This window comes from Thalassophryne amazonica, chromosome 13 (genome assembly GCF_902500255.1).
Source record: "Thalassophryne amazonica chromosome 13, fThaAma1.1, whole genome shotgun sequence".
NCBI classification, from domain to species: Eukaryota; Metazoa; Chordata; class Actinopteri; order Batrachoidiformes; family Batrachoididae; genus Thalassophryne; species Thalassophryne amazonica.
This window is the reverse complement of record NC_047115.1, coordinates 33,565,599-33,590,580: the sequence shown is the minus strand read 5'-3', so window position 1 is coordinate 33,590,580 and position 24,982 is coordinate 33,565,599. Positions and strand designations below refer to the sequence as shown.

Genomic DNA, 24,982 nt, shown 5'->3' with positions numbered 1-24,982 from the left:
TCATCAGGTATCTGATCGACTCTGTTGTCAACTGAAGGACTTACGACCAGAACACTATGGGTGTTATTAAAGTATTTCTCTGCACTGCACTTGCTGTTATACTTTCAGGTACAAGGACTGTGTGTACAGTCTGCTGGAGGGGACAGATTTGTTGGACTGTTGGTAATCGTACCATCTGTTTTTCTCCCCCTCATCGGGCCAGGTGTAGGAAAATCGGCTTTCATTGGGAAGCACCACAGCACGGGAAAGGACAATCTGCTGCTACAGTATGTTGTTAACAACTCTCTGAGGGAGCACCCAGTCCTCACCAAACTCAAAATGGTAAGAGAACCACAACCTCCTGCTGGGATGAGGCTGAATAATACATAGGACGTTGTTATTGTTGTTCCAGTGATTCTCTGGTGGGTTGTGAAGGTACTGCAAGGTTGGCCATTACAGGTGACTAAAAATACACCAAACAGGGATTTCTGACATCCGCCAATTGGATCACCTACAAAATTCAGTGGAGTCTCATGCCCTAATATCCATCGGTGGTGCAAATTTGGTGAGAATCCGTGAAGTAGTTTTGACGTAATCCTTCAAAGCCTATAGAAAGTGAAATCTTGATCCAAATCTGTTTCACCTCCATAATTTAATGGCGTCTTCCATGGCCTAATATCTATATGTGGTGAAAATTTCATCCGAATCTGTACAGTAGTTTTGACGTAAGCAGAAATAAAGTAATACGAGGTCTGTTAGAAAAGTATGCGACCTTTTTATTTTTTGCAAAAACCATATGGATTTGAATCATGTGTGATTGCATCAGCCAAGCTTGAACCTTCGTGCGCATGCGTGAGTTTTTTCACGCCTGTCATGTGCGTCATTCACCTGTGAGCAGGCTTTGAGTGATCGTCGGATTTTCATTGTGAGGAAAATGTCTGAATGGCTGGAGCAGCGCTGCATCAAATTTTTCCAGAAACTGTGAGAGACAGCCAGGTGGACACCATTCGGAAAATTCAGATGGCTTTCAGGGACAATTTTATGGGCATCACACAGATTAAGGAGTGTTACAGCCGGTTTAAAGACGGCGCACAATGGCGGAGGGCGCGCCACGCTCTGAGCAGCGATCGACAGGCTGAAACAACCAGATCATTTCCAAACTGAATGCTGTGTTGATCTGGGACGTCGTCTGACTACCAGAGAAATGGCAGAAAAGGTGGACATCAGCACTTTTCTGGCACATTCCACTGTTACAGGAGATTTTGTCATGAAAACAGGAGCGGAGGAATTCGCCACGGAGCCGCTAATGGTGCAGAACAAAAGCACCTCCGTGTTGGTCTCACAGGACATGTGACATGCCCAGATCTTCGACAATTTCTCGGATACTAACTCGACTGAAAAGCCACCCAAAGCTGTCTGAATCTTCCGAATGGTGGAAGAGCTGGGCATGTCCCGTGAGACTTCCAACACGGAGGTGGTTTTTGTTCTTTGCCATTACGCGGCTCCATCCAGACGCGCGAATTCCGCCACACATCTTTCATTACAAAATCTCCTGTAACAGTGTAATGTGCCGAAAAAGTGCTATGTCCACCTCTCTTGCCATTTCTCTGGTAGTCAGACAACGTCCCAGATCAACACAGCCTTCACTTTGGAAATGATCTGGTCGTTTCAGCCTGTCGATCGCCGCTTGGAGCGCGGCGCGCCCTCTGCCACTGTGCGCTGTCTTTAAACCGGCTGTAACACTCCTTAATCTGTGTGATGCCCATAAAATCGTCCCTGAAAGTTATCTGAATTTTCCAAATAGTGTCCACCTGGCTGTCTCTCACAGTTTCTGAAAAAATTTTTGATGCAGCAAAGCAGCAGTAGCTCAGCCATTTTCCTGACAATAAAAATCTGCCGATGGGGCTGGACCACTCATCCCACAAAGCGTGCTCACAGGCGAATGACGCAACCGACAGGCGTGAAAAAACATGCATGCGCACGAAGGTTCAAGCTTGGCTGATGCAATCACACGTGATTCAAATCCATATTTTGCAAAAAATAAAAAGGTCGGGTACTTTTCTAACAGACCTCGTAAATGCTGATGATTTTATTACATCCTTGGTGAACATAATAATAATATAAAGCCATGGGATCTAATGAATGCGTTCTGTGGGTGGGTGGGTTACATATGTCACAAGTCTAAAATGAGCTGTGTCAAACCCAAATTATGTTGATAGCAGAAAAATTTCTGTAAAAAACATTTGTAGAAATGTGTGACTCCTAGAATGTTTAATGTGAAAACTCAAATGCGAAAATGTAAAAAGTAGATAAAAACTGATTTTATACAGTATGAGCCCTTTAACAGTAATCGTATATGATTATGTAATTGGTCAAATCCAGGCGAAGCCCTGCAGTAACACTGATGAACCTGCGGTGAGGGTGGCGCAGTTTGACACATTGGAATAATCAGTAGTTGATTTAATTCATGAAAACAGGCATTTATATCTGTGGCAGGACAACAAACACATTTCTCTGTTTCTGGAGGACAAAAAAACAATCTTTGTGATTTTTTTAGGGGTGGGGAAGACAGGAAAGTGTGAAATAAAAGCCTCCTCTGGTGTTGTCTGATTAATTATTTGCAAAAGATTCAATGCTACACATCTGTGATGTCGTTTTGGTGTATATATATATATATCACATTATTATTCGTCTTTTATATACATATTATGCTGTACATGAAGAGCGCGGAGTGGCAGATGAAAATGTTGCAACTTCTTGTAGGGTCTGAACAACACACATCTTGCCCACTAGATGGCAGCACCATGCTTTAAAAAAACCTGCAAAGCTGAATGAAATTTAATGAAGGAACCATATATCACCATGAAACATGCCAGTCTATTGATTGACACAATTATGAAGCGTGGAAGTATAAAAACAAACAAATAAATAATGAAGTGGAAAATTAACAAGGGATTGCAGAGCTTCATCATTTTCCTTGCCTTGCATTGATCAGTCACAAAATTGATATTTATTACCTCAGGAGTGCCCTCAAGGGTGGGAGGAACGAAAATTAATTGATAAATAATGAAAATGAAAAAACTGTTGGGAAGGTGTCGTAGCACGGACCCACAACAGGGGGCGCAAATGAACGGACAATGAGTAAGCCAAAAGGTAACAATTTAATGTTGTGACAATACACAACTGAATATACAGAAATTGCAAAGTCAATTAACACCAGGTGACGTGTGGGCAAGCTCGAAGATAGAAGACCCCGACGAGAGAGAGGCCGCGTCCCACACGGCCTCCACCACCAACGGTCTGAAGAATACCGGAGCCGCCAAGTCCCGAGTCCCCAGGTGACCTCTGTCTTCGGCTGTCGAACCTGGTACTGCTGGCAAAAAGCAGAGACAAGATGAATGAGTGTAAGTCCTTACACTCAGTGGTCTACAGTCTGTACACAGTCAGGAGGAGGACCTCCACCTCCGAATCACACACTCGTGCAGCTCCTTGTGTAACCACTTATCTGTAGCGCAGTCGTCGGCGTCACGCCACACGCCAATTCCCCAGATAAGGGCGAACACCACAGGATACCGGCTGCAACAGAAGTTCAGAAATACTCAACGATATGAGTCAGCAGAGAAGTTACCTCTCGGTAGTCGATTTCTCGGCGGGGAGGTGGAGTTGCAGTCCGGCTTAAGTACTGGTGTAGATGAGTGACAGCTGGTGTGATGAGTGACAGCTGTCACTTCCTCTGGGTCTGGCGCCCTCTCGTGCTTGGAGCCCGCACTCCAAGCAGGGCGCCCTCTGGTGGTGGTGGGCCAGCAGTACCTCCTCTTCAGCGGCCCACACAACAGGACCCCCCCCTCAACGGGCGCCTCCTGGCGCCCGACCGGGCTTGTCCGGGTGACGTCTGTAGAAATCGGCCAGGAGGGCCGGGTCCAGGATGAAGCTCCTCTTCACCCAGGAGCGTTCTTCAGGTCCATACCCCTCCCAGTCCACCAGATATTGGAACCCCCGGCCCTTACGACGGACGTCCAGGAGCCTGCGGACCGTCCAAGCAGGCTCCCCGTCGATGAGCCGGGCAGGAGGCGGCGTGGGTCCAGGTGTACAGAGGGGCGAGGTGTGGTGCGGTTTGAGACGGGACACGTGGAAGACAGGGTGGATCCGCAGCGAAGCCGGGAGACGGAGCTTCACTGCGGCCGGGTTGATGATCTTGAGGATAGGGAATGGTCCGATGTATCTGTCCTTCAACTTGGTTGAGTCCACACAGAGGGGGATATCCTTTGTTGACAGCCACACCTCCTGCCCGGGCTGGTACGTGGGGGCCGGGGACCGTCGGCGGTCCGCATGGGACTTGGCCCTCGTCCGGGCCTTCAACAGGGCAGAGCGGGCGGTCCGCCACACCCGGCAACATCTCCTGAGGTGGGCCTGGACCGAGGGCACACCGACCTCTCCCTCCACAAGCGGGAACAATGGGGGCTGGTACCCCAAACACACCTCAAAAGGGGAGAGGCCGGTAGCAGACGAAACTTGGCTGTTGTGGGCATACTCGATCCAGGCCAGATGGTGACTCCAGGCCGCCGGATGTGCGGAGGTGACACACCGAAGGGCCTGCTCCAACTCCTGGTTGGCCCGCTCTGCCTGGCCGTTGGTCTGGGGGTGGTACCCGGACGAGAGACTCACGGTGGCCCCCAGCTCCTTGCAGAAACTCTTCCACACCTGTGAAGAGAACTGGGGACCATGATCTGAGACGATGTCCGAAGGTATCCCATGCAGCCGCAAGACGTGGTGAACCAGGAGGTCTGCTGTCTCCTGGGCCGTCGGGAGCTTCGGGAGGGCCACGAAGTGGGCCGCCTTGGAGAACCGGTCCACTATCGTGAGGATTACGGTGTTGCCCTGGGACGGCGGGAGGCCCGTGATGAAATCCAGGCCGATGTGAGACCAGGGGCGATGAGGCACTGGCAGGGGTTGGAGGAGGCCCGTCGTCCTCCGATGGTCTGCCTTGCCCCTGGCGCAGATGGTACAGGCCTGGATGTAGTCCCGGACGTCGGTTTCCAGGGACGCTCACCAGAAGTGCTGCTGGACTACTGCCACGGTCCTACGCACTCCGGGATGACAGGAGAGCTTGGACCCGTGACAGAAGTCCAATACGGCAGCTCTTGCCTCTGGTGGGACGTACAGTCTGTCCTTGGGGCCAGTCCCCGGGTCCGGGCTCCTGGTCAGGGCCTCCCGGACGGTCTTCTCCACGTCCCAGGTAAGGGTGGCCACGACAGTGGACTCGGGGATGATGGTCTCGGTGGGGTTCGACAGCCCCGCTTTGGCTTCTTCTTCGTGCACCCGGGACAATGCATCTGATTTTTGGTTCTTGGTCCCGGGGCGATATGTAATCCGGAAGTCAAAGCGCCCGAAGAACAGAGACCAGCGGGCTTGCCTGGGGTTCAGCCGCTTGGCGGTCCGGATGTACTCCAGGTTCCGATGGTCAGTGAAAACCGTGAAGGGCAACGACGCCCCCTCCAGCAGGTGTCTCCACTCTTCAAGAGCCTCCTTCACCGCAAGAAGTTCCCGGTTGCCAACGTCATAGTTCCGTTCAGCTGGGGTCAACCTGCGGGAATAAAAGGCACAAGGATGGAGAACTTTATCAGCCTCCACGCTCTGGGACAGCACGGCTCCTATCCCTGAGTCAGAGGCGTCCACTTCTACTACGTACTGGCGATCAGGATCAGGCTGCACCAGAACTGGTGCAGTCGAGAACCGGCATTTCAACTCCTGGAACGCGGCTTCGCACCGATCCGACCAGGTGAAGGGGACCTTGGTGGAGGTCAGGGCAGTCAGGGGGCTAACTACCTGACTGTAACCTTTGATGAACCTCCTGTAAAAATTTGCAAAGCCGAGGAACTGCTGTAGTTTCCTGCGGCTTGTTGGTTGGGGCCAATCTCTCACCGCCGCAACCTTAGCCGGATCAGGGGCGACGGAGTTGGAGGAGATGATGAACCCCAGGAAGGACAAAGAAGTGCGGTGGAACTCGCACTTCTCGCCCTTCACAAACAGCCGGTTCTCCAACAACCGCTGTAGGACCTGACGTACATGCTGGACATGGGTCTCAGGGTCCGGGGAAAAGATGAGTATATCGTCCAGATATACGAAGACGAACCGATGCAGGAAGTCCCGCAAGACGTCATTTACCAAAGCTTGGAACGTTGCAGGGGCGTTAGTGAGGCCGAACGGCATGACCAGGTACTCGAAATGACCTAACGGGGTGTTGAATGCCGTCTTCCATTCGTCTCCCTTCCGGATCCGAACCAGGTGGTACGCATTTCTAAGATCCAATTTCGTAAAGATTTGGGCTCCATGCAGGGGCGTGAACACTGAATCCAACAGAGGTAACGGGTATCGGTTGCGAACCGTGATCTCGTTCAGCCCTCTGTAATCAATGCATGGACGGAGTCCGCCGTCCTTCTTGCCCACAAAAAAGAAACCAGCACCCATCGGGGAGGTGGAGTTCCGGATCAGCCCGGCAGCTAAGGAGTCCCGGATGTAGGTCTCCATTGATTCGCGTTCCGGACGTGAGAGGTTGTACAACCTACTGGACGGGTACTCAACGCCCGGGACTAAATCAATGGCACAATCATACGGTCGGTGCGGAGGAAGAGTGAGCGCCAGATCTTTGCTGAAAACGTCAGCAAGATCATGGTACTCCTCTGGCATCGCCGATAGATTGGGGGGGACTTTGACCTCCTCATTAGCTGTAGTGCCGGGGGGAACCGAGGATCCTAAACACTCCCGGTGGCAGGTTTCGCTCCACTGCGTCACAACCCCGGACGGCCAATCGACCCGGGGATTGTGCTTCACTATCCATGGAAAACCCAAGATCACTCGGGAGGTAGATGGTGTTACATGGAACACTATCTCCTCCCTGTGATTCCCAGACACAACCAAGGTCACTGGTTGTGTCTGATGTGTGATTAATGGAAGCAGGGTGCCATCTAGCGCTCGCACCTGCACTGGTGCCGGCAGAGCCACCAGAGGGAGCCCTACTTCCTTTGCCCATCTGCTGTCCAGCAGATTCCCTTCTGACCCCGTGTCTATCAGTGCTGGGGCGTGAAGGGTTAACTCCTCACAAAGGATTGTTACTGGGATTCGTGCCGATCTGCGGGGTCTTTCCGCGTGTGTGTTATGGCCCACCCTTAGCCCAGTTTCTAAGGACGGGCGTTGTAGTTTGACCGTTCAGGGCAGTCCCTCTGCATGTGCTCACAAGAGCCGCAGACAAAACACTCCCCGCGGGCCAGTCTCCTTTGTCTGACATTTAATCTTACTTTGGCCCTGCTCGTGTCCATAGCCTCCTCAGCAGGGGGAGCTGTAGCCACACGGGGCTCTCTGGCAGTGAAGCGTGGGGACGACGTCACCTTGTCGGAACCGGAAGGGGGAGGGACGGCTCGTGCCCGGTCACGCCCCCCGGCCTGCTCCCGACGATGCTCATTCAAACGGTTGTCTAAGCGTATAACCAAATCGACAAGCCCGTCAAAATCCCGCGGTTCCTCCTTAGCCAGTAGGTGCTCCTTGAGGACCGGTGACAGTCCATTTACAAAGGCGGCGCGGAGCGCAACGTTATTCCAGCCGGACCTCGCTGCCGCGATGCGGAAGTCGACTGCATACTCGGCTGCACTACGACGCCCCTGTCTCATCGACAGCAGCACGTTTGAAGCGGTCTCGCCTCTGTTGGGATGATCAAACACTTGTTTGAACTCCCGTACAAACCCAGTATAAGACGTTAGGAGCCGTGAGTTCTGCTCCCAAAGCGCCGTAGCCCATGCGCGTGCCTCTCCTCGAAGCAGATTAATAACATAAGCTACCCGGCTAGCGTCTGATGCGTACATGACAGGGCGCTGTGAAAAGACGAGCGAACACTGCATGAGGAAGTCCGCGCACGTCTCGACACAGCCCCCGTACGGTTCCGGAGGGCTTATGTATGCTTCAGGGGATGGTGGGGGGGTTCGTTGAACGACCAGTGGTACGTCTGATTCAGGCCCAGGACCAGCCAGAGGAGGAGCTGCAGCAGCGCCCTGATCGTGCGCTTCCACCCTGGCGGCGAGAGCCTCCACTCTCCGATTAAGGAGGACATTCTGCTCGGTCACTAAATCCAACTGAGCCGTGAAGGCGGTTAAGATCTGCTGCAGCTCACTCAACACGCCTCCCGCTGACGCCTGCGCCCCCGGCTCTTCCATTGGCCGTTCACGCTCGAGCTGACGCCCCTCGGAATCCATGACGATTGGCTGAGAAATCCTGTTGGGAAGGTGTCGTAGCACGGACCCACAACAGGGGGCGCAAATGAACGGACAATGAGTAAGCCAAAAGGTAACAATTTAATGTTGTGACAATACACAACTGAATATACAGAAATTGCAAAGTCAATTAACACCAGGTGACGTGTGGGCAGGCTCGAAGATAGAAGACCCCGACGAGAGAGAGGCCGCGTCCCACATGGCCTCCACCACCAACGGTCTGAAGAACACCGGAGCCGCCAAGTCCCGAGTCCCCAGGTGACCTCTGTCTTCGGCTGTCGAACCTGGTACTGCTGGCAAAAAGCAGAGACAAGATGAATGAGTGTAAGTCCTTACACTCAGTGGTCTACAGTCTGTACACAGTCAGGAGGAGGACCTCCACCTCCGAATCACACACTCGTGCAGCTCCTTGTGTAACCACTTATCTGTAGCGCAGTCGTCGTCGTCACGCCACACGCCAATTCCCCAGATAAGGGCGAACACCACAGGATACCGGCTGCAACAGAAGTTCAGAAATACTCAACGATATGAGTCAGCAGAGAAGTTACCTCTCGGTAGTCGATTTCTCGGCGGGGAGGTGGAGTTGCAGTCCGGCTTAAGTACTGGTGTAGATGAGTGACAGCTGGTGTGATGAGTGACAGCTGTCACTTCCTCTGGGTCTGGCGCCCTCTCGTGCTTGGAGCCCGCACTCCAAGCAGGGCGCCCTCTGGTGGTGGTGGGCCAGCAGTACCTCCTCTTCAGCGGCCCACACAACAAAAACGAGTGTTCAATCATACTGTTCTTTATGATTAACAGGACATGGTTGATTCACTGAAACCACAATTTTAAAACATGTCATAGCTTTATCTGACTATCGCCTTCCAAAGGAAAAAGATTGTGCAAAATCCAAGTTTTTGTTGGACGAATTCGCTCACTTACTTTTTCTTGATTTGCCACAGCTATAACATCAGTGTCAACCTGACTCCAGAAAGGGCCGAGAGGGTGCAGGTTTCTTGGTTACCACCAACCCCACCAGGTGATTTCACTGATTAACAGCAGACAGAATGAGTTCAGCAATGAAAACACCTGGTGGGGTTGGTGGTAACAAAGAAACCTGCACCCTCTCGGCCCTTTCTGGAGTCAGGTTGACGCCTATGTTAAAATAAGATTAAAGCTCACAAGAAGTCTAAGTCTACAAGTTAAGAACCAACAAACCTCGATCGGTTTGTCAATGGGTGTGGGCTTTTTTTTTCTGAGATTGATAATAATCAGTTGGATGGAGGTATTTGGGGTTCTGGTGATTCCTCTCTGTGCTGGATCATGCACAGAGAAACGAGTCACATGGCTAAAACTGTCATAGATGACGCTCCTTCACACTGCAAGTGATACTCCTCATCTGAGTCTCCCTAAGTAACCCCTCGTTTAGCACATTCATTCTAACATTACATAAGGATCCTAATGACACCTAGTCATTGTAGTGGATCAGATAAGTATGACTTTTGGCCAGAATTGTTCACTTGGTCATACAAGCATCAGATTTGGCATGAATGTTCTTCATAAATCAGTGTTTGAGAAAAAAAAAGTGCTGGCCACTTGAAAGTCCAATATGGTGGCCAGGTAGGGGTCAATGAAGAATTACACAGGGGTCAAAATTTAAAAATGCTCCAGTCATATTGAAAAGTATAACACATTATTTGTCTGATCATAACTATTCCAAAAAGATATAGTTTGGACTATCTATGATTTAATGTTATGGAGTTACGAGGTAAAAACAGCAAAAATGGTGACAAAGGTCAGTTTCAGTTTGTACAAGGGTGAAAAGTTAAAGCTGCTCCAACTTTTGTAAAATGTGAAGCAAATTATTGGTTGAGTTAATAGGGGTTTAAAAAGGAATAGTTTGCACCATGTGTCATGCTTAGTTGTCACGTTAAGGGTAACATACGTCGTATGCCATAGAATCCAATGTACGTCAACACTGTTTGACATTACTCTGCAAACCAAGCATTCAACACAGTCAAAACTATTCCATTTATTAACCCTATTAGTTCAACCAATATTTTGCACCACTTTCTACCAAAATTGGAGCAACTTTAACTTTTTACTGCTGTGCAAACTGAAACTTACCTTTCTTGCCATTCTTGCTGTTTTTACCCCATAACTCCATAACATTCAGTCATAGATAGTCCAAACTATACCTTTTTGGAATCCTTGTGATCAGACACATATTTTGGTATAGCTTTCAATATGATTGGAGCATTTTTAAATTTTGACCCCTGTGTCATTATGCATTGACCCCTACCTGGCTGTCATATTGGATTTTCACGTGGCCAGCACTTGTTTCTCAAACACTGATTTATGAAGAACCTTCATGCCAAATCTGATGCTTGTATCGCCATGTGAAGGATTGTTTCAATTATCTGCTGCACTATTGCCTTTCATCACTGAGTACCAGTGGTGTCAAAAGTACACACATTTGTTACTTAAGTAGAAGTACAGATACTGCAGTTTAAAAACACTCTGGTAAAAGTTGAAGTATCAACTTGACCTCTTTACTCAAGTAAAAGTGAAAAAGTATGTGCTCCAAAACCTACTTAAAGTATAAAAGTATAAAGTAACCTTTAAAAAAAAAAAGGTAGATGCCACTATATGAATTGAAAGCTTAATTTAAAAACTGATTCGTTCTACATGTGGCCCAAGACCCAAAACCCAAAATTACCCCCCAACACCACCTGCATGAAAATGTTTCAATTCTAGAAGCTCTGAAATGCAATCTGGGACTATTCCAGACAATAAACTGGAGTGAGTGCAGCATCCATTTAGTGAAGGGGAAAAAAAACAAAACAAAAAAACACAACTTTCCTTATTCAAATTCATTCCAGTAGTATTCTGCTCTTACTAGGATGTAGCAGTTTTCTAGTTTGGCAGATAGTTCTGGAGGAAATCACTGAAGAAATTAACACAATGAAAATATGGTTTGACCGAAACAAACTCATTAAATAAGACAGGGATGAAGTGGAGGTATAAGAATCACTAGGTGTTCACGGGAAACACTCATTTATGTATGTATGTATTTATTTACGTATGTTCATTGTTAGTTGCTTTTATATTTTCTGTTGTGTTTCTATTCAGGTTCTTTTTGCCTCTTTCTCTAGAATTGTATATAATAATCATTAGATTATTAATATATAAACAAAAATAAATTTAAGAAATATTACAATTTGAAAACAAATGCACTCGAACGTGATGACAGCTGCAACTGCATAATGCTAAGTTTTAACATTGAAAATGCCATAGACATGCTAACGCGTTAGCGGCGCTCCCGTTTTTAAGTTATAAAATACATCCATCAACTGTTTCAGAAGACCATAACAGGTCAGTTTAACATAGAAAAGGTAAATAATACTCACATAAGTATGCTCTTTAGGGTTTTAGCGGGGGAAAATTAAGCGAAAGAAAGAAAGAATAAACGAAGCAATGGTCGTAGCATTGCTTCAATCTGCGAACTACTGCTTCGATTGGTTCACGGTTCACAGCAAAGCCGTGCTGCAGAAAAGTTGATTACAGGCGCACATGACGTGAAATATATATATAAACATTAAACTGAAGCCAAAAGTAACGAGGCTGTTTGTTTTAAAAATGTAAGGAATAGAAAGTACAGATACTTGTGTGAAAATGTAATGAGTAGAAGTCAGAAGTAGGCAGAAAAATAAGTAATGGAGTAAAGTATAGATACCTAAAAAGTGTACTTAAGTACAGTAACGAAGTATTTGTACTTCGTTACTTGACATCTCTGCTGAGTACTGTCAAAGCCACAAGATTATGGCCCTGTCACACCTTGACAATTTAGCCTGCGTATGCCGACCGCTTTAAAAATGCTGGTATCCGCCTGCATCAGTGTTGAGGACCCAAAGGCCCAGTGGACACCCACATTTCACTTGGCTGCAGCAGATTAATGGTTACTTTGGAGATTTGGGGACAGATCGGTGGTTTCCATCCAGGACCCAGTGTGTTTCTATGGTGTGGTGAATGTGGTGCCAGGTGGCGCCACCAGCTCATGCTCTCAGACCTGTCTTGATGTGGTGTTGTGTAAGACAAATGGGTGACATTATTTGTCACTCCGTTTTTCATTTCCCCTCTGTTTTTATGGCTATAGCTTTCAATTCACATGCATTTTCTTCACCTCCAGTTAATTCTTGTTATTTCCACCTATTTCAGGACACATTCCTAATATGATAAATAGGTTGTGTTTTGTGAATGGTAAATGTAAGACAGAAAATGATGAAACATCAAATCGGCTTTGAGTTAATGTAATTGCTTGATAATTCATCACCCCGTGTTTTTATTTCAGATTTATTTGAAACACTCCATTTTTTAATTCACATATTTCCATCACCTCCATTTTTCATCATGTATTTTTGTGATTTCCACCCCTTATGCACAATAAGGTTTTAATTTTTTTCTCAAATTCTCCATTTTTCCATTTCAGAAAACTCTTGAGGACCAGTGGAGTGTCATGATGGTTGCCGCTGAAGAAGCTCAGTTTATGGCCGTCCTCATTAAACTAATCAATGCAACCAAAGCTATCGAAATCGGTAAGATAACCACAATTGCATAAAAACAATATTGCATGCATATTTGTCATGTACTGTAATCATATGAGAGGACGGTTTTACAGGAATGTACACTGGCTATAATGCACTCAGCATGGCTTTGGCAATGCCAGACAATGGACGTGTGGTCGCTTGTGAAATAGAACAGGCATATGTGGACATTGCCAAACCGTTTTTTAAAGAGGTGAGGCATGTTTTCTGCACACATAGCTGTCAATCAACTAAACAAAAAAGAAAACCTAGAGATCTGTCATTAAGCTCCCCAAATTATCCCCCCATTCTGCCATACCAGTTCCTTGCATGTATTATATCAGTGATAGGAAATGTTTTGTGATGAAACAAATTGGTTAACACCTGCAAATGTAAAAAGAAAAGAAAAAAGCAAACAACAACAACAAAAGTTTAATTATTCCCTCACAGTGCAGTAGATAACAGAATATTTAAAGAGCTGGTGATCAAGTGGTGATACAAGCACCAAATTTGCAAAAGTACACCTTAGATATTACTCTTTTGAAAAAACAGACCACTTGAATTTTCAATAGGCAGCCACATAGGGGTTAATTGAAGAATTACATGGGGTCAAAATATAAAAATGCTCCAATCATATTAAAAATTATTCCACATTATTTGTCTGATTGTAAAGATTCCAAAAAGGTATAGTTTGGTCTATCTATGACTGAATTCTATAGAGTTATGGGGTAAAAACAACAAGAATGGTGACAAAGTTCAGTTTCAGTTTGTACAGGGGTCAAAAGTTAGAGTTGCTCCAATTTTGTTCAAACTGAACTGCAAATTATTGGCTGAGTTAATAGGGTTTCAGAAAGGAATAATATGCACCATGTATCATGCTTAGTTATCACGTTACGGGGTAACATATGTCACATGTCATAGAATTCAATGGGCGTCAACATTATTTGACCTTTACTTTAGAGACCAAGCATTCAACACAGTCAAAACTATTCCATTATTAATCCAAGTAGCTCAATCAACAATTTGCACATTTTTTTTTACTAAAATTAGAGCAACTTTAACTTTTGACCCCTGTACAAACTGAACTTGACCTTTGTCACCATTCTTAAGGTTTTTACCCTATAACTCCATATTATTCAGTCATAGATAGTCCAAACTATACCTTTTTGGAATCTTTATGATCAGACAAATAATGTGGTATAGTTTTCAATATGAATGGAGCATTTTTATATTTTAACCCCTGTGTAATTCTTCAACTGACCCCTACCTGGCCGCCTATTGAAAATTCAAGTGGCCCGTCATTTTTCTAAAGAGCAATGTTTAAAGAGAATTTGTGCTGGATTTGGTGCTTGTATCACAATGTGAAGTATTGTTTCAGTTATTTGCTCCACTATCATGAAGTCATCAGAGCAGAATTCTTTTTCTCTTTCACATCTTCACAGCGCAAAGTATCAATGAAATCTATAAAGATGTTGTGGAGTTATGAGTCCATTTACAAAACCAAACACACACAACACAAAATTAGAAAAACTTCACCCCTTTAAGATGTCAGACTGGAATTATTTTTCTTCATGGACATCTTCATATGGTATGCTATATTATGTGACATTTCACAGTTATGAACCAAATGGAAAAGCCAATTAACATGCCCAGGTTTTTAAGCTTTACCTATTTTTTCCAGAATGAACCATTTAAATTTATCACACTGGGATGAATTCAGGTGAGCTGCACTATTTTTTCTTACAGGCTGGAGTTGAAAATAAAATTGATATTCGTCTTCAATCAGCATTAACAACACTGGGTAAGTGTGTCTGTGTAAACACACACACACACACATCATCTGGTCAAGGTCTTTGGGGTCCAAGGTCAAAATGTAACTCCCCCACTCTAACAACCACAAAATGTGGTATTCATATGTAGATTGGTTGTGAACTGCCCAGGTGAGATCAAATTAGCTAAAGGGGTGAAAGTATCAGAGTGAAATGATGTCAAAATGTTTTTCACTGACTTGCACCAGATTTCCTACACACCAAGTTCAAATTTTGAACTGGAATTGCTGTGAATTGCCCTTAACAGGATTTGTTTCGACACAGCTCAATGTCATTGGGGTCAAACGTCAATATTTTGGTTTGTATGTACTCCCAGGTCTCTTTCCTGATTTCCACCAAACCGAATATGTGGTTTGATGGAAATTAAACAGTCAACACCAAAATCCCCCAAAAACAATGAAAGTATTTTGGCAAAGGTTACCGTTATTGGACCAAAGGTCTAAATTTGTGTTTTCAAGTCTGATGTCCACCAATTTTGGCAGACATATGTAGATGGGTTCTGGAATTGCCCAGCCAAGATCACATTTACCAAAGGTCAATCATTGGGGCTGAAGTCATGTCTGCATGTTTGTTTGCTGGCCTTCACCTCCAAGGTCCTTTTGCTGATTTCTACCAAACTTGGTATGTCAGTGAAGGTTGACCCTGAAAATGCGCCGAGCTTATTTGATTTTCAACTTCGTTTTGTCCAGGGCCTGGCTTCATAAAGCAATCTAATCTTTTAGTCTACTAAACTTACAGAGTTGACTAAAGTTAGTCGCGCAACATTAGAAGTCTGATCTGTTTCACATCCACAACTAAACTTGTAGATTAGCTGTCTTACATTAGCTGACAGTTTTCATGGGCATAAGCAGTCTCACCAGTGTCACTGCCAAGAAACGTTTCCAATGCGTGAAAGTTTTGTTTACTTCCGATTGGTCATCTCTCACAGACACATGGTCGACTTGAAATCATGGATGGTGTTGCTGATAACCCGCTGAGGTCCTACAGGTGTAAAACCTCAGTGCAACCAAAACCTGAAGAAGGAATGGCAGGGTGTTGTTCCTCCTTGTTTGGTGGTTGACGGCTGGAGCTTTCGTCCACAATGAAGAGGATTATAGGCAGATGGAAGCTACATCACTGTTAAACCTCAGCGTTCGTAAGCATCTCCAATGGATGGTCCCGTGTGCACCCCCCCCCCCCACCCCCCCCAACAACCCAATAAATTACATATGAGCACTTTTATTGACCTATTCTCGCCAAATGAAAATGTCTGATTATGGAGTCATATGAAATTTAAGTAAATTTTAAGTAAAACTTTTTTGCCAGCTTGCACTCGACCGAGACGGACGCACTTTTCTCTTCTCCCTCCCTCCTTATCTTTCCTGCTTTTGTGGCATGTTGTCTGTGAGGCTGCAGCTTTGCTCTTCTGGAAACGACAAAAATGGATCTGTTAAAGTGGTCTCTGAACGCAATTGACACTATTTTTTCTACAAGATCTTCGGGAGCGGAGGACCCGACCTGTCCTGCTGGGACGCATGTGATGGGTTACGTGATGGACTCGTGGAGGAGATGGCAGGTCATGTGCCTTTACATGCTTTCTGTGGAGGACGTTGAAGATGTGTACATATTCGGCTTGGTGGTGACCGGCTTTCTGATGTGTGGAGCGGGGCACTTGCTGGTTTACCGGAAAATCAAGAAAGTGGAAGCAGCTTTGATTGGTCGTTCCAAGCTGCCCTATATGATTGATTCGATTGGGAAGGCAGTGGCTGCGCAGTCGGCGGGGGTTAACCGCGCATTGGATGACATCTCTAGGAAGATTGCAGCCCTGGAAACCCGCTATGACCGTCTGTGAAGACCACATTCTACATTTCAGATGCATTGGGAGCCACTCTGTTCTCAGAACTGTGGAATCTTTCAGGCGTCTGTTAATCTGGCTATTCATTTGGCTTCCCCAAATACAGTTGCACTTCAAGGTCGCTGTGATAAGATACCTCCTCAGAAGAACAACACTCTTATGCCTCGCTCCCTGGTCTTCCCCCCTCCCCTCAGCTTCTCCAGCTCTGACGTGAACTGTGGACTGTCCAGGACTTTCTCAGCCTGCGCAGGGCTGTTCCCTTCCCCCCCAGACTGTCGAACAAGGCCGTCGACGGCGCCGAAACTGGCTGCCTTCCGGAGTGTTCTGATAAACTGGTCCTTTCAAATCTCGGTTGTCGTCCTGTGTCCTTGTTTTGTCTCTGTGATTATTGTTTTTTGTGCTGATGGGATTTTTTTTTCCTCATTGCCGCTGTGTAATGCAGCGGCTATGAGGGTTTTTTTTCTTCTCCTTTTCCCTCGTGTTTTGCTTCATATATATGTTTTATGTACCGGGCCGGCCTATGTGTTGTGTGTTATGTGTGTTGTTTGTTATGGGTCGGTGTTGGTTTGCTCAGCCCTGCTGTTGACCAAGGCAGGGATGTACATCTGGAGCTGGTCCCTGGGCGCCTAATGGCAACCTCTGCTCCTACTGGCAAATAGGATGGGTTAAATGCAGTAGCCACATTTCATTGTGCAGGAAAGTTCTTCTGTTCTGTGCATATGACAATAAAATTTCCTTGATCCTTGATCCTTAAATGGCACATATCAGACACCGACTCAGCCACATGGGGTGTGCAGCCAGTACATTCTGAGTGCCAGTCCCAAGCCCGGATAAATGAGGAGGGTTGTGTCAGGAAGGGCATCCGGTGTAAAACAAGCCAACCCAACTATGCAGACTAAGAATCGAATTTCCATACCGGATCGGTCGCAGCCCGGGTTAACAGCATCCGCCACCGGTGCTGTTGCCCAACAGGGTGCCAGTGGAAACTGGGCTACTACTGGGCAAAGACGACGAAGAAGAGGAGGAGAACGTTTCCACAAACAGCGGGAGAAGAAGAAAACTAGAAGGGTGGAAATGAGAGTGGGGACTTTGAATGTTGGTAGTATGACTGGTAAAGGGAGAGAGCTGGCTGATATGATGGAGAGGAGAAAGGCAGACATATTGTGTGTGCAAGAGACCAATTGGAAGGGAAGTAAGAGCAGGAGCATCGGCGGTGGGTACAAGTTGTTCAACCATGGTGAGGACAGAAGAGAAATGGTGCTGGGGTCATTTTAAAGGAAGAGTATGTTAAAAGTGTGTTGGAGATTAAGCGAGTGTCTGACAGGGTGATGAGTGTGAAGTTGGAAATTGAAGGGGTGACGATGAATATCATCAGTGCATATGCCCCACAGGTAGGTTGTGAGATGAAGGAGAAAGAAGATTTCTGGAGTGTGTTAGATGAGGTGGTACAGAGTGTGCCCAAGCACAAAAGAGTGGTGATAGGAGCGGACTTCAATGGGCATGCTGGTGAAGGGAACAGAGGTGATGAGGAAGCATTGGGTAGATATGGTATCAAGGATAGGAATGGGGAAGGACAGATGGTAGTTGATTTTGCAAAAAGAATGGAAATGGCTGTGGTGAATACCTACTTTAAGAAAAGGGAGGAGCACAGGGTAACATAAGAGTGAAGGAAGGTGCACGGTGGCCTACATTCTTTATAGGAGATGCAAGCTAAAAGAAATCAGAGACTGTAAGGTGGTGGCAGGAGAGAGTGTCATTAGACAGCATAGGATGGTTGTTTGTAGGATGACTTTAGAGGTAAAAAAGAAGAAGAGAGTGAGAGCTCAACAAAAGATCAAATGGTGGAAGCTGAAGGAGGAAGAATGCTGTGTGAAATTTAGCGAGCAGGTGAGAGAAGCACTGGTTGGAGAGGAAGCAATTTTGGACAACTGGAAAAGTACTACAGATGTGGTGAGGGAGACAGCAAGGACAGTACTGGGTATGACATCTGGACAGTGGAAGGAAGACAAGGAGACTTGGTGGTGGAATGAAGAGGTCCAGGAAAGCATAAGGAGAAAGAGCTTGGCGAAAAAGTTTGGGATAGTTGGAGAGATGAAGAAAGTAGACAGGAGTACAAGGAGATGCGGTGTAAGGCGAAAAGAGAAGTGACAAAGCACTGGAAAAGGCATATTGCGAGCTGTACAAGATGGTGAATAGTAAGGAAGGAGAAAAGGACTTGTACCGATTGGCCAGACAAAGGGACAGAGCTAGAAAGGATGTGCAGCAGGTTAGGGTGGTAAAAAATGCACATGGTAATGTGCTGACAAGTGAGGAGTGTGTGCTGAGAAGGTGGAGGGAATATTTTGAAGAGCTGATGAATAAAGAAACTGAGCGAGAGAAAAGGCTGGATGATGTGGTGAGAGTAAATCAGGAAGTACAATAGATTAGTAAGGAAGAAGTGAGGGCTGCTATGAAGAGGATGAAGAGTGGAAAGGCAGTTGGTCCAGATGACATTCCAGTGGAGGCATGGAAATGTCTAGGAGAGATGGCAGTAGCGTTTCTAACCAGACTGTTTAATAAAATCTTGGAAAGTGAGAGGATGCTTGAGGAATGGAGACGAAGGGTGCTGGTTCCTATTTTAAGAATAATAGTGATGTGCAGAGCTGCAGTAACTACAGAGGCATAAAGTTGATCAGCCATAGCATGACGTGGGAAAGAGTAGTAGAAGTTCATCTTAGAAAACAGGTGAAGGTCTGTGTGCAGCAATATGGTTTCATGCCGAGAAGGAACACTACAGATGCAATGTTTGCTCTGAGAATACTGATGAAGTATAGAGGACAGAAAGAGTTACATTGTGTGTTTGTGGATTTAGAGAAACCTTATGACAGGGTGCCAAGAGAAGAGTTGTGGTATTATATGAGGAAGTATGGAGTGGCAGAGAAGTATGTGAGGGTAGTGCAGGACATGCACAACGACAGTGTGACAGCTGTGAGATGCACAGTAGGAATGACAGATTCATTCAAGGTGGAGGTGGGATTACACCAAGGATCAGCTCTGAGTCTTTTCCTGTTTGCAGTGGTGATGGACAGGTTGACGGATGAGATCAGACAGGAGTCCCCATGGACTATGATGTTTGCAGATGACATTGTGATCTGTAGTGAGAGTAGAGAGCAAGTTGAGTCGTCCGGAGAGGTGGAGATATGCTTTGGAGAGAAGGGGGATGAAAGTCAGTAGAAGCAAGACGAAGTACATGTGTGTGAATGAGAGGGAGCCCAGTGCAATAGTGCAGTTACAAGTAGAAGTGGTGAAAGTAGATGAGTTTAAATATTTGGGGTCAACTGTTAAAAGTAATGGAGAGTGTGGTAGAGAGGTGAAGAAGAGAGTGCAGGCAGGGTGGAGTGGTAGGAGAAAGGTGGCAGGAGTGACTTGCGACCGAAGAATATCAGCAAGAGTGAAGGGGAAACTTTACAAGACAGTAGTGAGACCAGCTATGTTGTATGGCTTAGAGACGGTGGCACTGTCAAAAAGACAGGAGGCAGAGCTGGAGGTGGCAGAGCTGAAGATGTTGAGATTCTCTTTGGGAGTGACAAGAATGGACAAGAATAGGAATGAACATATCAGAGGAACAGCTCAGGTGGGACGGTTTGGAGACAGAAGTCAGAGAGGCGCGATTGAGATGGTTTGGACATGTGCACAGGAGGGACCCAGGGTATATAGGGAGAAGGATGCTGAGGATGGAACCACCAGGCAGGAGGAGAAGAAGGAGACCAAAGAGGAGGTTTATGGATGTGTTGAGGGAGGACATGCAGGTGGTTGGTGTGACAGAGGAAGATACAGAGGACAAGACGAGATGGAAATGATTGATCTGCTGTGGCAACCCCTAACGGGAACAGCCGAAAGACAAAGAAGGCGGCACATATCAGATACCAAATGAAAGCTGTCTTAATAGAGAATCGATTACATTTTGAATGATGTGCACAACTTTCTTGTTCAGATCAGACGCTTCACACAAACCATGTTGAAGGTTGTAATGACATACTCTTGACTCGTGTGGGCTCTTCTGCTACTCGCAGGCATTCTCTGACCATTTTGTATTCCATAATAGGGCAGTTAATGACAGTGTAGTAATCCAATGTCCTCATGTATTATAGTGAGGCCCAGTATTTTTACTGTTACTAGTCATTTTTGTAATCTTGACAACCTAAGCTTTCTAATGATACCAAATTTATAGTGGGTGGGTGCAAGCAGGACCATGTTGGCCCCTGGCCTATACATGACAGCTGTCATGTTTGAGGTAAGACACTGAAGTTTTGTCAGCTAAAATAAGATTAGCTTCCTCTGTAGCACGCTAAAAACTTTAGTCGGCTAACGCAAAACTTTAGCCAACTAAGTACTTTGTGCAACAACTACTGTCAAAAAATTAGTCGTCTAAAGATTAGACTGTTTTATGAAACCGGCCCAGATGTGGCGCACACTTTGACAAAAGAATTGCTCTTGCATGGTCCGAGATCATTTAAATAAAGTTCAAGGTCATTAGGAGGAAATGTCGATTGCTGTAACCCTGAGTGTCTTCATGCCTACGTGAACTATTACTGAGTGTATACAGATCTTAGGCAATCACTCTGATGGGCTCAACCCATTTTAAATGTCATATTCTTGTTTCACTAGATCATCTGATACAGGCAGGAGAAGCTGGAACATATGACTTTGTGTTCATCGATGCTGATAAATTAAACTATGACAACTACTACGAGAAGTCCCTTCAGCTCATAAGAGAAGGGGGTATCATTGCGATCGATAATGTAAGTACACCTTAACACACCGTTTCTGTTCGAGTGCACACAATTATGACATTCAGAGATGCCAAAATTGGCACTGAGAACAGAATAAAACACTGATGTTACTATTTTAAGGTGCTGTGGAGCGGAAAGGTCGTGAATCCGGCTCCCGATGACGAGATCTCCAGGAGTTTGGATGCACTAAATAAGAAGTTGCACAAAGACCAGAGGATTGATCTGAGCATGCTCACTATAGCTGATGGGCTGACCATTGCCATTAAACGCTAGAAATCACATTACTACATCAGTTTTAACAATTAGAACCATGTTAATTTAGGAGAAATGCTTTTTTACCACACAAATGAAAAACATACCAATAGAATGGCATGAACGTTGACCCTTGGTGGTACAATGTGCACTTGAATGAGTGTTCCTTGGTTGGTAATTAGTGTGTAACCCAGTGTTATAGTCAAGGTCAAAGTTCAACCATCGTGGCCCAGACCAAGTCTTAGACTGTCAAGGTCCATACCAAGGCTTTGATCACCAACACCCAGGACAACGGCTGCTACCCCAAGAGCAAGGCTTTTAGCCGCAAGGCCCAGATCAAGATTTTGACCAAATGAATCATACGATAGAGGCTTACAATAATTTAAAAAAAGACAGAACATTGACTTTCTACAGCCAGCATATTTTAAAGTAAACGAACAGAATTACGTATTGCACAGGTTCTTTAGGTGCCTTAACTGTAATTTTTAGAAAAGTAAAAGGCTACGTGCCTTGAAAATACCCAAATTTTATATGACCAAGGCTTTGAGCCTTCAACACCAAAACCTAGGGAAAAAAAAATTTTTTTGCCTTAAAGGATGTTAAGGCCATAAGTGAGCATCAAGGCACAACACTAAAGGTTCTAAACCCTGCTATATGAACAAAATGGAAAGTTATGCTCTGCTAACAATAGCTGGTTTCTTCTTCTGGGATTCTTCTATGCTGCACTTTCTGCAACTATGTGGTGCTGCCCCCAATGGTAAGCAAGGTGAGCTGAGGCAGCAAAGTGCTGCAGCACATTAACAAAACCTGCAGAAGGTCCCTGGTGTTTCTTAAAATATGTACTTGAAAGTAATATCACTTTTGGCTTATTCTAATCATTGAAAATAAAGGTTTACATGAAATAACTGTCAGATTGCACCAGTCATTCCATTAAAAAAAGTGATGTCCCTAAATCAAGAATCTGATGGTTTTATAAATGGGAAATGCACACCCCTCATAATTTTTTTAGTTTATGGGTACTGGGTAGTAAAATAACTTTTGACTTTTTAAATACAAACCACTTTAAAATCTTCAGAAACATAAGGACAATGACGCTGAAGAAAAAAAGAAAAAAAAAACTTTTTCCTTAAAGCTGCTTAATCACTACTAAGATGAAAACTTTTGATAATCAAGGAGTGCCTCATGTTTTTGTCAGCACCGACACAGACCAACCTGAAACTACAACCCCTGGCAAAAATTATGGAAGCACCGGCCTCGGAGGATTTTCATTCAGTTTAGTGTTGTAGAAAAAAAAGCAGATCACAGACATGACACAAAACTAAAGTCATTTCAAATGGCAACTTTCTGGCTTTAACACTATAAGAAATCAGGAAAAAAAATTGTGGCAGTCAGTAACGGTTACTTTTTTAGACCAAGCAGAGGGAAAAAAAAATATGGAATCACTCATTTCTGAGGAAAAAATTATGGAATCACCCTGTAAATTTTCATCCCCAAAACTAACACCTGCATCAAATCAGATCTGCTTGTTAATCTGCATCTAAAAAGGAGTGATCACACCTTGGAGAGCTGTTGCACCAAGTGGACTGACATGAATCATGGCTCCAACATGAGATGTCAAGTGAAACAAAGGAGAGGATTATCAAACTCTTAAAAGAGGGTAAATCATCACGCAACGTTGCAAAAGATGTTGGTTGTTCACAGTCAGCTGTGTCTAAACTCTGGACCAAATACAAACATAGGAAGGTTGTTATTGGGAAACATACTGGTAGACCAAGGAAGACATCAAAGCATCAAGACAGAAAACTTAAAGCAATGTCTCAAAAACTGGAGGAAACTGGAGTCAACATCTGTGACCGAACTGTAAGAAACTGCCTAAAGGAAATAGGATTTACATACAGAAAAGCTAAACGAAAGCCATCAACACCTAAACAGAAAAAAAACAAGGTTACAATGGGCTAAGGAAAAGCAATCGTGGACTGTGGATGACTGGATGAAAGTCATATTCAGTGATGAATCTCAAATCTGCATTGGGCAAGGTGATGATGCTGGAACTTTTGTTTGGTGCTGTTCCAATGAGATTTATAAAGATGACTGCCTGAAGAGAACATGTAAATTTCCAGTCATTGATGATATGCATGTCAGGTAAAGGCACTGGGGAGATGGCTGTCATTACATTATCAATAAATGCACAAGTTTACCTTGATATTTTGGACACTTTTCTTATCCCATCAATTGAAAGGATGTTTGGGGATGATAAAATCATTTTTCAAGATGATAATGCATCTTGCCATAGAGCAAAAACTGTGAAAACATTCCTTGCAAAAAGACACATAAGGTCAATGTCATGGCCTGCAAATAGTCCGGATCTTAAACCAAATGAAAATCTTTGGTGGAAGTTGAAGAAAATGGTCCATGACAAGGCTCCAACCTGCAAAGCTGATCTGGCAACAGCAATCAGAGAAAGTTGGAGCCAGATAGATGAAGAGTACTGTTTGTCACTCATTAAGTCCATGCCTCAGAGACTGCAAGCTGTTATAAAAGCCAGAGGTGGTGCAACAAAATACTAGTGATGTGTTGGAGCGTTCCTTTGTTTTTCATGATTCCATATTTTTTTCCCTCTGCTTGATCTAAAAAAGTAACCGTTACTGCCACAATTTTTTTTTCCTGATTTCTTATAGTGTTTCTTAAAGCCAGAAAGTTGCCATTTGAAATGACTTTAGTTTTGTGTCATGTCTGTGATCTGCTTTTTTTCTACAAAATTAAACAACTGAATGAACATCCTCTGAGGCCGACGATTCCATAATTTGTGCCAGGGGTTGTAAATGGACTGAAAGCTCAAACACTCAGCTGCCGCTTCATTTTCAGTACCACACAGGTCCATTCCGCAGATCCAACATGTTGGGTCTGTGGCTATTATTTAAACATAAGATTGTGATACACCGTCAAAATTGACTCTCCACTTATTTGACTCTTAAATGTACCCGTTTTAGTTCATCATCCAGTTATGACTAATCACTCAATACAACAGATTATGCATTATTACATTCATATGGACACTTAATGCAATGGCATATTTATGGTGGAGGGGGAAAAAAAAATTGTGGCGTTCAAAGACTTTATTCAAAAATTTCTCTTACATACACATAAGGACCTCTAAGATATCATGTGAAGAGTGACTCTGCTCAGTACAAGGAATCATCTAAGAGCGCACACGTACAACTTTCGTTTGGACAATAATCATTGGGCATTAGTGTGAACACTAATTATGTGCCTCGTATTCATCTGTCAGTACCAGATAAATAAGGGAACATTATATATATATATATATATATATATATATATTATATATATATATATATATATATATTATATATATATATATATTATATATATATATATATATATATATATATATATATATATATATATATATATATATATATATATATATATATATATATATATATATATATATATATATATATATATATATATA

General features: G+C 44.6%; 2 protein-coding genes across 2 annotated transcripts in view; both read left to right on the top strand.

Moving 5' to 3' along the window:
• On the top strand, positions 1–21,793 carry comtd1 (catechol-O-methyltransferase domain containing 1). Its single transcript, XM_034185557.1, has 7 exons — positions 1–108; positions 203–321; positions 12,706–12,811; positions 12,895–13,013; positions 14,546–14,600; positions 21,110–21,243; positions 21,355–21,793. Exons 1-7 carry the CDS (start codon positions 57–59, stop codon positions 21,505–21,507), a joined length of 738 nt encoding a protein of 245 aa, XP_034041448.1. The 5' UTR covers positions 1–56; the 3' UTR covers positions 21,508–21,793.
• Positions 21,794–22,603: 810 nt separating this feature from the next.
• polh (polymerase (DNA directed), eta) overlaps positions 22,604–24,982 on the top strand; it is a 44,233-nt gene continuing 41,854 nt past the window's right edge. Inside the window, exons 1-2 of the mRNA XM_034185554.1 lie at positions 22,604–22,611; positions 22,828–22,832. The gene's annotated coding sequence lies outside the window, so the exon portion shown is untranslated. The remainder of the gene's footprint in view (positions 22,612–22,827; positions 22,833–24,982) is intronic.

What these genes read in the sequence shown, in the direction of transcription:
- comtd1 (XM_034185557.1), top strand. Translation starts at nt 57, where the DNA reads ATGGGTGTTATTAAAGTATTTCTCTGCACTGCACTTGCTGTTATACTT. An exon ending in ACTTGCTGTTATACTTTCAG is followed by an intron (nt 109 to 202) that starts GTACAAGGACTG and finishes TCATCGGGCCAG; the next exon opens with GTGTAGGAAAATCGGCTTTC. An exon ending in TCCTCACCAAACTCAAAATG is followed by an intron (nt 322 to 12,705) that starts GTAAGAGAACCA and finishes TTTCCATTTCAG; the next exon opens with AAAACTCTTGAGGACCAGTG.